The sequence below is a fragment of the Erythrolamprus reginae genome, chromosome 8 (genome assembly GCF_031021105.1).
Source record: "Erythrolamprus reginae isolate rEryReg1 chromosome 8, rEryReg1.hap1, whole genome shotgun sequence".
NCBI lineage: Eukaryota > Metazoa > Chordata > Lepidosauria > Squamata > Dipsadidae > Erythrolamprus > Erythrolamprus reginae.
In genome coordinates this window covers 29259904-29273061 of record NC_091957.1, presented here as the reverse complement: position 1 = coordinate 29273061, position 13158 = coordinate 29259904, and the positions used below count along the sequence as shown (strand labels likewise).

The window sequence follows — 13158 nt, the reverse complement described above, 5'->3', positions numbered from 1 at the left end:
AGTGTTGTGAAATAAGCCAGATTTATCCTGAGCTTTCTGGTTAAGTGAGGACCCAAAACAGAGAGGCACAACTTCCTTGTCACTGTGAATTGATTTGACTTTCTAAATCTTACAAGCAGCTGCTATGAAATCTGGAAGTATCATGCAGTGAAGTTTGATGTATATAAAAGACATTTCCATGCAATGAAATTGTTTCCTCTTTGGACTGATTTCCAATAACATAGTGTAGCCAACATCAGTGCTGAGCATGTTGTTATCTAGCATGATGTTACTAGTTTGGGTAATGAAACATCTGCAAGAAAAAAACAAGCTCAGAGAGTACCAAGCACCTCTCATTTCAAATTTTCTTAACTGCAAATTTTCTCCTTTATTGAGACTACAGTATGACAAACTTGAGAAAGAGAAAGGAAAATTTGAAGAATCTGGGTACCTTTGGCCTATATAAAAGACAACTGAGAGTAAATACGATATCAGTTTTCAAATATTTGAAGATTTATCACAGCGGGATTATTTTCTATTGCTTCAGAGCCAATAGAATACAGGGAAGAACCAGCAGGTTCTTCAAATTGCAAGGAAAGAGGCTCAAGGTAAACCTCAAGAGGCACTTCTGTATTATACAGGTGATCCATTAGTGGGTCAACATGCTAAATGAAGTGATGGATTCTCTTTTATGTGCTTATGAGTTGACTTTAGCCTTCCGTAGCCTTTTAAGTGCTCATGAGGAGGAGGATTGATGTCCATCAATAATATCAAATGGAGGAGAATTACTGCAGCTGCTTCGTCTGCTTCTTACTGTGATTTGCCTTGGGAGAAATTTTGAAGAACTCTGAAATTGTCCTTTTAGGATATAAACTAATAATGGAAAGAATCAGATCAGATCTCACATTCAGATCCCACATTTAATTTCTCCATCAGAGGGCTCTGCCAGTAATCTCACATCTGTGCAGTTTTCTAACTGGAAAGAAATTCAATTAGAAAATAAATTTCATAGAAACCCAGAAGATTGATGGCAGAAAAAGACCTCATGGTCCATCTAGTCTGCCCTTATACTATTTCCTGTATTTAATCTTAGGATGGATATATGTTTATCCCAGGCATGTTTAAATTCAGTTACTGTGGATTTACCAACCACGTCTGCTGGAAGTTTGTTCCAAGGATCTACTACTCTTTCAGTAAAATAATATTTTCTCATGTTGCTTTTGATCTTTCCCCCAACTAACTTCAGATTGTATCCCCTTGTTCTTGTGTTCACTTTCTTATTAAAAACACTTCCCTCCTGAACCTTATTTCAAGTGGAAGTGATGTGCCAGTGCCTGGAGGCTGTTGGGGCCTGGATGGGTGTCAACAAACTCAAACTCAATCCAGACAAGACGGAGTGGCTGTGGGTCTTGCCTCCCAAGGACAATTCTATCTGTCCATCCATTACCCTGGGGGGGATTATTGACCCCCTCAGAGAGGGTCCGCAACTTGGGCGTCCTCCTCGATCCACAGCTCACATTAGGGAAACATCTTTCAGCTGTGGCGAGAGGGGCGTTTGCCCAGGTTCGCCTGGTGCGCCAGTTGCAGCCCTATTTGGACCGGGAGTCATTGCTCACAGTCACTCATGCCCTCATCACCTCGAGGCTCGACTACTGTAACGCTCTCTACATGGGGCTACCTTTGAAAAGTGTTCGGAAACTTCAGATCGTGAAGAATGCAGCTGCGAGAGCAATTATGGGCTTCTCTAAGTATGCCCATATCACTCCAACACTCCGCAGTCTGCATTGGTTGCCGATCAGTTTCCGGTCACAATTCAAAGTGTTGGTTATGACCTATAAAGCCCTTCATGGCACCGGACCAGAATATCTCCGGGACCACCTTCTGCCACACGAATCCCAGCAACCGGTTCGGTTCCACAGAGTTGGCCTTCTCCGGGTCCCGTCGACTAAACAATGTCATCTGGCGGGACCCAGGGGAAGAGCCTTCTCTGTGGCGGCTCCGACCCTCTGGAACCAGCTCCCCCCTGAGATTAGGATTGCCCCCACCCTCCTTGCCTTTCGCAAACTCCTTAAAACCCGTCAGGCATGGGGGAACTGAAACATCTCCCCCTTGCCCATGTTGTTTTGGTGTTAGATTGATTGTGTGCTTGTTTTTTAATATTCTGGGGTTGTTTTTTATGAATTTTTTAGCTTAATATTGTAATTGGATTGGTGGGTATTGGATTTGTTATTATGTATTGTTTTTACCTTGTTGTGAGCCGCACTGAGTTTGCGGAGAGGGGCGGCATATAAATCCAATAAATCTAATCTAATCTAATCTATCGTCTCCTCTTCCTCACCCTCCTTTTCCATCTCCTCCTCCATCATCTTGTACTTCCTCCTCTTCCATCTCCTCCTCCTCCTCTACCATCTCCTCTTCCTCCATCTCCTCCTCCTCTATCATCTCTTCCTCCTCCTCCTCCATCTCCTCCTCCTCCTCCCCCTCCTTCTATGTGTTCCAGAAAGAAATAGAATAAGTGTATGAAATCATGTTCCACACACAAAATAATCCAGCTAAAATGTTTCATCCCTGTCCTTCCAAAGAAGTTGTGCCATCATAGTTATTCTAGTAGCGCTTGGATCCTGATTTTCTTTTTAAAGAAAGAAGCTGATTCCTTTGTTTTATTTTCTTCTTTTCATTGGTGTTCTGCCAGCATGGAACTAGATCTGTTGCAGGGAGAACTTACATGTTCTCAATAGAGTTTAGAACTCTGTATGTGATCCATATGTTGCAGCTCTGCTACATTTTTTTTCTTGGTCTTTTGTTTAAATAAAAGTTAGTGTTCCAAATTGTTTTACAGTGTTATTACAGCCGAAAAGAATAGATTTAACTCCAGAGGATTGGAGGCCTTTTTTCTTCATGCTGCTTGAGTCTTTGTTTTGATTATATAATTCATAAACTTTGATGCAAGCAAGCCCTTTCAAAGAACAACTGTAGAGTTTTCCTGGCAATCTCAGCTCTAAAGTTTTGAGTTTGTCTTCCAAAAAAATTAATGAAGTAGTTGATGGTCCCAAGATGTGGCAGAACTTTCTGAAATTTCTGCTTTAGAATCTGCCAGTGGCATTGTAGGTCCCCTTTTGTGTCTGGTCACTTAAAAAATTTAGTTAATAGATCATAATATGCTTTTTCTGTACAATCTTAAATAGAAAGACCCACAAAAAAGTCGATTATTGGGCATTTTTCAAGCTGGTGATTCATTCTTAAAGTTTAGCTGGAATCTTTTTCTTTCTTACGTTGAATTGAAGTGTAAACACTTTACATCTATTATCTCAAAATTTGAAAAGTTTGGCCTAAAGTCACCCAGTTGCCTACATCCTCAAGGCAAAGATAGGTCTCATTTTCTCCCCATTTCTAGCCTGGAGCTTTTAACCACTCCACTCCACTTAAAAGCTCCAGGCTAGAAATGGGGAGAAAATGACTATACCAAACTGGCTCTCAGAAAATAATTAGAGAAATTACAATTCAAGGAACATATCAAAACATTAAAAATTATAACCAAGGGAGTTTCATCCACCCTACCCCAAGGTCTGAGATAGAAGCCAAATTTTAAAGGCTTCTTCTCCTTATAGTTCAGTGAATTAGGAGGTGTCTGTCTGAGGTACTTCTGCATATTATCTGTCTGTGGTTTAAACTTTTTTTTATCCCTTGTCATCCTGGCAACAGATCATACATATTCCTGTCAAGACCATCTTTCTTGCACTATTTACATCTTGAGAAATTCTGAGAAATAATTTCTCCGCTCACGGATTTGGGAGATATTCTTCAAAGGCTTTTTATGGGTCTACGCTTCCTGTGGCCACCTTCTTCAGTCTTCTTTTTTTTTAAAAAAAATTATTTATTCATTTTTTTATTCATTTCTTCATTTAACTGACTCAGGGCAGCATATAACATAATAAATACAATACAAAGTGTATAAGAAATCTAATATTAAAAAACAAAAAAATTCTGAAACCCAATTTATCCTAAAATGCAATCATCCACATTCATCCGGCTAGGTCTAGCCATCATAGCATCGGCCAGAGTTATATCTCCATTACTTATAACACCATTACTTAATATATATATTTCTAAGTAGTGTATTAATATAATATTAATTATATTAATTAGTTAATATGTAGATTGTTCTGAGTTCGGGTTTTGCCCCGTGTAATATTTTGAGTGTCTATGCACTCATATTACACGGGGCAAAACCCGAACTCAGAACAATCTACATACATATACCCATGAAAATCTACGAAAACATATATATACGGCGAAGCAGTGGAAGTGATGTGCCGGTGCCTGGAGGCTGTTGGGATCTGGATGGGTGTCAACAGACTCAAACTCAACCCGGATAAGACGGAGTGGCTGTGGGTTTTGCCTCCCAAGGACAATTCCATCTGTCCGTCCATCACCCTGGGGGGGGAGTCACTAACCCCCTCAGAGAGGGTTCGCAACTTGGGCGTCCTCCTCGATCCACAGCTCACATTAGAGAAACATCTTTCAGCTGTGGCGAGGGGGGCGTTTGCCCAGGTTCGCCTGGTGCACCAGTTGCGGCCATATTTGGACCGGGAGTCACTGCTCACAGTCACTCATGCCCTCATCACCTCGAGGCTCGACTACTGTAATGCTCTCTACATGGGGCTACCTTTGAAAAGTGTTCGGAAACTTCAGATCGTGCAGAATGCAGCTGCGAGAGCAATCATGGGCTTTCCTAAATATGCCCATGTCACACCAACACTCCGCAGTCTGCATTGGTTGCCGATCAGTTTCCGGTCACAATTCAAAGTGTTGGTTATGACCTATAAAGCCCTTCATGGCACCGGACCAGAATATCTCCGGGACCGCCTTCTGCCGCACGAATCCCAGCGACCAGTTAGGTCCCACAGAGTTGGCCTTCTCCGGGTCCCGTCAACTAAACAATGTCGTTTGGCGGGACCCAGGGGAAGAGCCTTCTCTGTGGCGGCCCCGACCCTTTGGAATCAACTCCCCCCAGATATCAGAGTTGCCCCCACCCTCCTAGCCTTTCGTAAGCTCCTTAAAACCCACCTCTGTCGTCAGGCATGGGGGAATTGACATGTTCCTTCCCCCCTAGGCTTATAAAATTTATGTATGGTATGCTAGTGTGTATGATTGGTTTTAACTTGTGGTGTTTTAAAATTAATTTAAATATTGGATTTGTTTACATTGTATGGCGATTGCTGTGAGCCGCCCCGAGTCTGCGGAGAGGGGTGGCATACAAATCTGATTAATAAATAATAAATAAATAAATAAATAAATGATTAATATATATATATGTGTGTGTGTGTGTGTGTGTGTTTGTGTGTGTGTGTGTCACATTTTTTGCTGAATTTGAAAATTAAGGGAGACTAGGATAGATCTATTTCGGCCTTATTTTGGCCTCATCAACTAGCCTTACCCACTGGGACTTGAACCTGAAACCTTTGCCTTGTAAGGCAGAGAATTATCCTCTAGGCTACAGTATCCAATCCCTTCAGCTCTGCACCAGGGAAGGGTTACATATATATATTCATTTGTCCTTACAATCTTAATAACAATATCCTAATGACTAATATGACTAATATATTATGACTAATATATTATATTAACAATATCCTAATGACTAATGTATTATTTTGTTTTCTTCTGTCAACCCACTCATACAATAAATTCCATATTTTATAATATTCTGAGTCTTCTTTCTCTTTCAGTTCTATCGTCAATTTATCTAGTTCTCCGCAATCCAAAATCTTTTTAATTATAACATTTTCGGTTGGTACTCCTCCTTGTTTCCATATTGTGCCAGGATGATTCTTATAGCTATGAATTGTATTGTTTTCCTGTTTTGGTCTAGTATCCTGAGGAGGAATGTTTTTGGTTTCTTTCTAATTTTTTGTTTTACTCTTCTTCTCAAAGTATAACATGGACCTTCAGTTGAGGACTTTGTTCTCATAACATTCTGATGTTTACCTTAAGAGGAGGATCTGGGGAAAAATGTGGAACAAAATAAAAACATGATTTCTTTCTTCTATAGGGTCAACCAGGACCAATTGGGGTCCAAGGATCCATGGGCATTGAAGGCTTTACTGGACCAGAGGGAGTGAGAGGACTGAAAGGAGAGAGGGGTGTAAATGGACCTCCAGGTGCAGCTGGATTGAAGGGAGACAAGGTAAGTTCATTCATGCTTTTAGGGTTCTCAAGCACCCTCAAAGTCAGCCCTGTTTTTCCCCTTCTTCTGTAGTGATAATCTTAAACTTTGCTATGCACCACTGACAAATTCATTATGTATCTAATCATTCATGGCCAATAAAGAATTCTGTTCTGTTCCATTCCATTCTACCCTACTCCATTCCATTCCACCCTACTCTACCCTATCCTATCCTATTGTAAATCTACCCTGCCCTGCCCTGCTCTGCCCTATTCTACTCTTTCTACTCTCTTCTATACTCTCTTCTACTCCACTCCTATCTATCTATCTATCTATCTATCTATCTATCTATCTATCTATCTATCTATCTATCTATCTATCTATCTATCTATCTATCTACAGTATCTCATCATCCATCTATCTACAGACTATTTTAGTGTGTGTATTTCACTAAAAGTTATTTCTTACAGCTGTGCAAAACATGTGCCATTCCAGAGTGTCAAGGTGCTGGGATCTCTTAGGGGTTCAGCATAGTTGCGCTTAGGACCTCCCAGCCTTGTGTGTGAACCTTTACCACAATTGGAAAGCTATTTTAGCTGACAGTGTGACTCAAAAGGAAAGGAAGACTGTTCTGTATGTTTGTTTAACTCAGGGGTCGGAAACCTTAAACACTGAAAGAGCCACTTGGACCCATTTCCCACAGGAAAAAAACGCATACCAGGAGCCACAAAACCTGGGTGTGTGACCAACTTAATGTCAACTCACTCCCATCCAGTCATATGAACCCCCCCCCAGCCACGTCTACCCAGCCACAAAACTATTCTCTCTGTCTCTGTCTCTCTCTCTGTGTCTCTCTCTCTCTTCTCCTCTTTCTCCTCCTCTCCAGTAGTGGGCTGCTACCGGTACGGTAGAGGATGGTGCATTGGTAGTGAATGTTGTGCTGCATGCACAACTTCTGTTCTCTTGTGTGTGCATCCCAGCATATTTTTGCTTTGTGCTCATGTGCAGAAGCAAGGGGACACACATGTGCTTGAGGTTTCAGCAAGATTTTGCTTCTGCGCACGCGCAGAAGCAAAAAAATCACTGAAATCTCTCTTGCATGGGCATCTGCTCATGCACAGAAACAAAAACACACTGGGACGCACGCAGTGAAGGGCTGCAAATTTTTTTACTACCACACCATGGGCGTGGCTTATTTTGTGGGTGTGGCTTGCTGGACATGTGTCCAGGCGGGAGTGGCTTGGCGATCATGTGACCAGGGATTGGCTTAAAGGTCATGTGATTGACTCAAAGGTGGCCAACTTCACGTCACTCACATCAAGGATTAGGGTTAGGGTACCTGGCCTCTCCTCGCCTCAAAGAGAGACAATTTCCCTCTCTATTTACTATGACTGAACATCCAAAATATCCTCTTCAATTCTATGTCCATATGCCATATGTGTATGTACATATTACACACAAGCACACAAAAATATACATTATCTACAATATAAACTTTATGTGTATGTACACACACGCATGCACAGCTCTTCTAAAATTATACAACTTCATTTACTATGATAGGAAAAACATACCCAGAGCCCAGAAGGGAAAAAAAAGAAAAAAAATCAATTTTTTTCCTACCGGTTCTGCATACCTGACCGTACCCGTAGAAGCCCATCACTGGACACACATGTGAGAAAAAGAGAACAGAAACTACACATGTAGCACACTATAGTGGCAAGGATAGCAATCCGCCCCTGCTCCTCTCTATGTATGATTGTATATGTGTGTGTCTATGTCTCTCTCTCCCCCCTGTGCGTTTGTGTGTGTGTGTGTCTCTCCCCTCCCTTTGGGCCACCATCCCGGGAGTGTGGGCACATGGGGGGAGATCCTCCTCAAATGAGCTCCTAAATGCAGTGAGATGTTGTGCCTAGGGAGCAGGCAGGAAAAGGGGTTGAGGACCCACCTTCCCTCCGGCTCCTCTTCCTGATCTCCAGATGTCTTGACCCTGGGCCGGCTGTGGCTGAGATGGGAGCGTACGCACATGTGGGGAGACCCTTCTTAAGCAAGCCGCTGCCTGCCCCACCTGAGCCTTTCCTGAGCTTTGGCGCTCGCTTGAGAAGGTCTCCCCATGTGTGTGCACTCTCCCAGCTCTGGCAGAGCCGGTCAGAGGGTCACGAGGGGAGGAGGGAGGACCCCAGAATCTCTTTATTTGTTTTATTTATTATTTATTCATTATTTGGATTTCTATGCCGCCCTTCTCGTAGACTCAGGGCAGCTCACACAACGGGCACAATACAAAAAAAGGACATGTAAGAAACCCAAGGTTAAAATTAATCTAAAACTAATCTAATTATTAAAAACAGTCACCCACATTCATTCCATTGCACCATTCCACTCCAGTGGAACGGCTTGCCCGCAGAGGTGGTGAACGCTCCAACACTAGTGACCTTCAAGAAAAGACTGGGCTGCTATTGGACTAGCGTGATGTAGGGTCTCCTGCACCAGCAGGGGGTTGGACTAGATGACCTGCAAGGTCCCTTCTCCACTGCATCTGGAAGGAGAGTCCAACATGGGTAATGTACCAATCCTATTGGTAGAGACTGAGTTATAATTAGCATAATAATAGCTACCGCCCCCTTACTGCTCCCATGAGCCCCAGTTTTTAAAACTCAGTCCAAGAGTAGAGACATACTGAGTTTGCTCTTAGGAGTTATATATATATGAATAAGTTGTAAATAAATTGTAAATATAAATAAGTTGTTGTTTTTGACCTGTTTAATACTGTTCTTTGTCTTGCAGATTGAAGGCTCACAGAAGAAGGATGAACAGAAGAAAGGGGTCTCTGCCCTCCGCGGGCAGCACCCCCAACGATCCTCCTCAGGGGTTTTGTATTCCCTCCGTGGGAACACCCCGTAGAGGAGCACCCAGCCTGGGGTCCCTGACCTCCGTGGCCAGACCAGGGCTGTGAGCTGAAGGTGGAGGGGTCCGCCCCCTCCACTGGGAAGCTTGAAGGCGCTATCGCTGGGCTCCAGGCAAGGAACGGAGCCGCCGGCGCCGGCGCCAGCTGGGAAGCCGCTGGGCGAGAGAAAGACGCTGGGACTGCCAGAAATCCCGGCGAGGCCAGTGGGGCCGCGAGCACGCCGCCGGAGAAGCAGCGGGAGCTGCCACAAGCCGCAGTGGGGGGCTGGAAGCCGCAGCGCTCCCCCCCACCACCCGAAAGGGAAAAAAGCCGCGAAAGGCATGGGGGCCGCCATGTTGGTTGCTACTTGCGCAACCCAAAGGCGCCAACAGGAAATCCTTCCTGCAGCTGATAGGCGCGAAGAGGCTGCAGCCTCAGTGCGCAGGCGCAATTGGCTAATAGAGGACGGTGGCCATTTTTTCCTGAACCAAAGCCAAAAATTTGCTGAGCAACGAGGCATACAAGGCCAAAACGCCAACGGTTCCTCAGTTACACGAACTGTGAGTACTATGGAGGAACAAGCGGGACTTGAGAGGGCTGCCTCCCCCAATGTGGCCAAGGAAAAGCCTAAAGGGAAGGCCAAGGAGAAGTCTAAGACTTCACAGTCCCCAGCCTCAGCCTCATCTATGAAGGAGGGCGAAAAACGGATTAAGGCCTTGGAAAAAAGACTGAAGGCGGCTCTACAGGCCTCCCCCTCCACAGTGCCACTGGGCCAGAGGCAAGCAACACCTGACCCAGCCACCACTCTGCCGGCCTTTGGCTTTCCTGAGGAGGAATGGTCACCTGACAGGCAATCACCTGCGTTGCCACGCATCATATCCTCTCCAGGCCCTTCATGGAACAGACCTGAGTCAGCTAGCTATGCTAGAAGAAGTTCCCTGGGCCCAGCTGCCACGTTCACCCCCACAGCGGCGGGATTAAGGGCACAGGCAAGCACTTGGCAGGATATGCCACCCGACTTGCAGGATCTTATTGCGAATGTTTATTCTCAAGGCATGGCGGTTGGGGCCAATAAATATGGCCAGCAACCTTCGCAAGCAACAACAGGACAGATCTGGTCAGCACCGCCCCCGTCGGGCTTGGGGTCCTTATCAGAGGAGCCACTCATGGGAGAGGACAGCGATAGGGAGTATGACCTCTCTGAGGACGAAACAACTCCCGAACAACCACAACCGGTAGGCCTGTTTAAGCCAACACTGTTCAGGACTCTGTTATTTAAGGCTAAACAGGTGATGAACCTACCAGGTACAACTAAGACAGCAGAAAAGGCAGACAAGACCCCAGATGCCTTGTTCCAGGAACCTCAGCCCGAGTCAGAACATTTTCCAGCATCAAATATTTTTCTGCAGGGAGCCAAGCGCCCTTGGCAATACCCAGCAGCGGCTCAAGGTCCATCCAACCTGGAACGTCGTTTCTACACGTTCGATGAGGAGGTGGAGAAACTCCTCGAGTTTCCACCCATAGACCAGCCGGTCGTGACCCTGGTCTCCAGCGCCCTGGTGCCCTCCGAAACAGGGGAGAGCCTGAAGCCAGAGGACTGGAAGGTGGAGATACTCTTAAAAAAGGCACACCAGATGGCGAGCTGGGGATTTAGGGCAGCGGCGGCTGCATCCTTCATCAATAGAGCTTCTCTCCGGTGGATACAGGAGATGCAATCTCGCCTGGGGCCGGAGGATGGAAGACTGCGTCAGGACCTGGCTAAGCTACGAGCTGCCGTGGAATTTTCCACAGATGCCACATTGCATGCGGCTAAGTTTTCCAGCCGAGGCATGGCTACCACGCTTGCAGCGCGCCGACTCCTGTGGCTTCGACACTGGCCAGCTGATCTGAAGTCCAAGTGGAGACTGGCATCAGCTCCATTTCAAGGCTCTATGCTCTTTGGGGATATATTGGACAAAGTCCTCATTGAGGACAAGGACAAGAGGAAGGTCCTCCCCAGAATGGGCAGACGGCAGGACCGGAGGTCAGCGCCATATACGAGGCGCCAAACGCCCCGCTGGGATAACTCCACATGGGCGGGTCAGGGCCAAAGGTCGTACGCGCAAGGTCAGTTTTCAAACCAAACCTTCAGAAGCGACCGGGGATCCTTCCAAGACCTACCCAGGGGCTACCAGAGCTCGAGGCGGCCCTTTCGGAGGAACACCCAGAGAGGCTTCCGCCGTTCTAAGTGACTCTGCCAACCATTTGCCAATTGGCGGGAAGCTCCAGCACTTCAGCGCCTCTTGGCATACCAAGCTACAGTGTCGGGAGGTGTACGCCTGGAGTTCGTAGGCCAACCCCCCAACCGGTTTATACACTGCCCAAAAGTTCGAACACCACAAAACAAGCTGCAATTACAGAACGAAATTGCTCATTTGCTGGAAATCCAAGCCATAGAACCGGTACCGCCACAGGAGGAGGGAAAAGGATTTTACTCCAGGATTTTCATTGTCCCCAAGTCTTCCGGAGGTTGCAGGTTGATTCTCAACCTGAAGCAACTCAACATCTTCATAAAATACAGGCGATTCCACATGCACTTGCTTCAAACTATCTTAACCTCAATCAGATCACAGGATCTGTTAACGTCCATCGATCTGAAAGAGGCATATCTACACGTTCCCATACATCCATCTCACCGGAGATACCTCCGCTTTTGTTCAGAGGGAACACATTACCAATACAAGGCCATGCCATTCAGCCTTTCGTCAGCTCCACAGACTTTTACCAAACTCCTGGACGCCCTGACGGCACACCTGCGCTCTCAATCCATCAGACTGATGGCGTATCTGGACAACATCATCATACTGTCCAGGTCACCAGTGCAGGCGAGACAGGACTTAAGCCAAACTATACGGACATTAGAAGCTCATGGCTTCACTATCAATATGGAAAAGAGCCAATTGATCCCCAGAACCAGACTGTTACACCTGGGAGCGATCATAGACACCTTGTCGGGCTCCGTCTCACTCTCCCCGGAGAGAATAGAGAATATACAACGTTTGATAGCCGAGCTCAACCATCACAGACAGGTCCCCTTGTCACTGTTGTCAAAAGTGTTGGGAACCCTGGTTTCGGCTATAGGGATTGTGCCCTGGGCCAGGCACCACATCCGGGCCCTACAATGGTTCTTACTGCCGGCACAAAGGGCCAAGGTGAGCCACTCGCATCAGCGAATCCAAATACCACACAACGTCAGGGTTTCCCTGAGATGGTGGACATCACCCGCAATACTCAAGGGCTCTTCCTTTCAAATGCAGGACAAGATAATCCTAACTACAGACACCAGCCTTTATGGTTGGGGAGCTCACATCGGTCCCCACATGGCACAAGGCACGTGGTCAGCAGAGGAATTGACACCTATAAACATCAACTTCCTCGAACTCAGAGCGGTCTTTCTAGCTCTTCAGACTTTCCATTCTATTGTCCGGGACAAGCACATTCTAGTGCTTACAGACAATGTGGCGACCAGAGCCCACTTGAACCACCAAGGGGGCACAAGATCGCATTGCCTCATGGAAGAAACGACAAATCTCTTCGATTGGGCCGAACTTCACCTGGCGTCCTTATCCGCGGAGCACATTGCCGGGACCAACAACACCCAGGCAGATTGGCTCAGCAGGACTACATTGGACCCATCAGAGTGGAGGCTGGACCCAGCGCTCTTTCAACAGATATCGCACAGGTTTGGGACTCCATCGGTCGACCTGTTCGCCACCCACCGGAATGCACAGACACGAAGGTTCTACTCACGTTTTCCGGAACCGGGGACGGAGGGGGTCAATGCCTTATGGTCAGCTTGGCCGACAGGACTGATGTACGCATTCCCTCCAGTAAACCTGATACCAAGAGTCATAGAGAAAATTCTTCAGGAAAAGGCAGAGGTTCTGATGGTGGCACCACACTGGCCACGCCGGCCGTGGTTCGCCGACCTGATGGCTCTGTCAGTATCTCCACCTTGGAGGATGCCGGACCACATCATCACCCTCAGCCAGGGGAACCTACAACACCCGGATCCCCAGTGGCTACAACTAACCGTCTGGCACTTGAAAGGCACCGGTTAAAGCATCAAGATCTGCCGGAGAAGGTCATC

General features: G+C 46.3%; 1 protein-coding gene across 2 annotated transcripts in view; it reads left to right on the top strand.

The window, feature by feature from the left end:
• COL4A6 (collagen type IV alpha 6 chain) overlaps window positions 1-13158 on the top strand; it is a 390567-nt gene that overhangs the window by 220321 nt on the left and 157088 nt on the right. For both annotated transcript variants that reach the window (XM_070759516.1, XM_070759518.1), the window contains exon 4: window positions 6032-6166. In XM_070759516.1, coding sequence (XP_070615617.1) covers window positions 6032-6166 — 135 coding nt within the window. The remainder of the gene's footprint in view (window positions 1-6031; window positions 6167-13158) is intronic.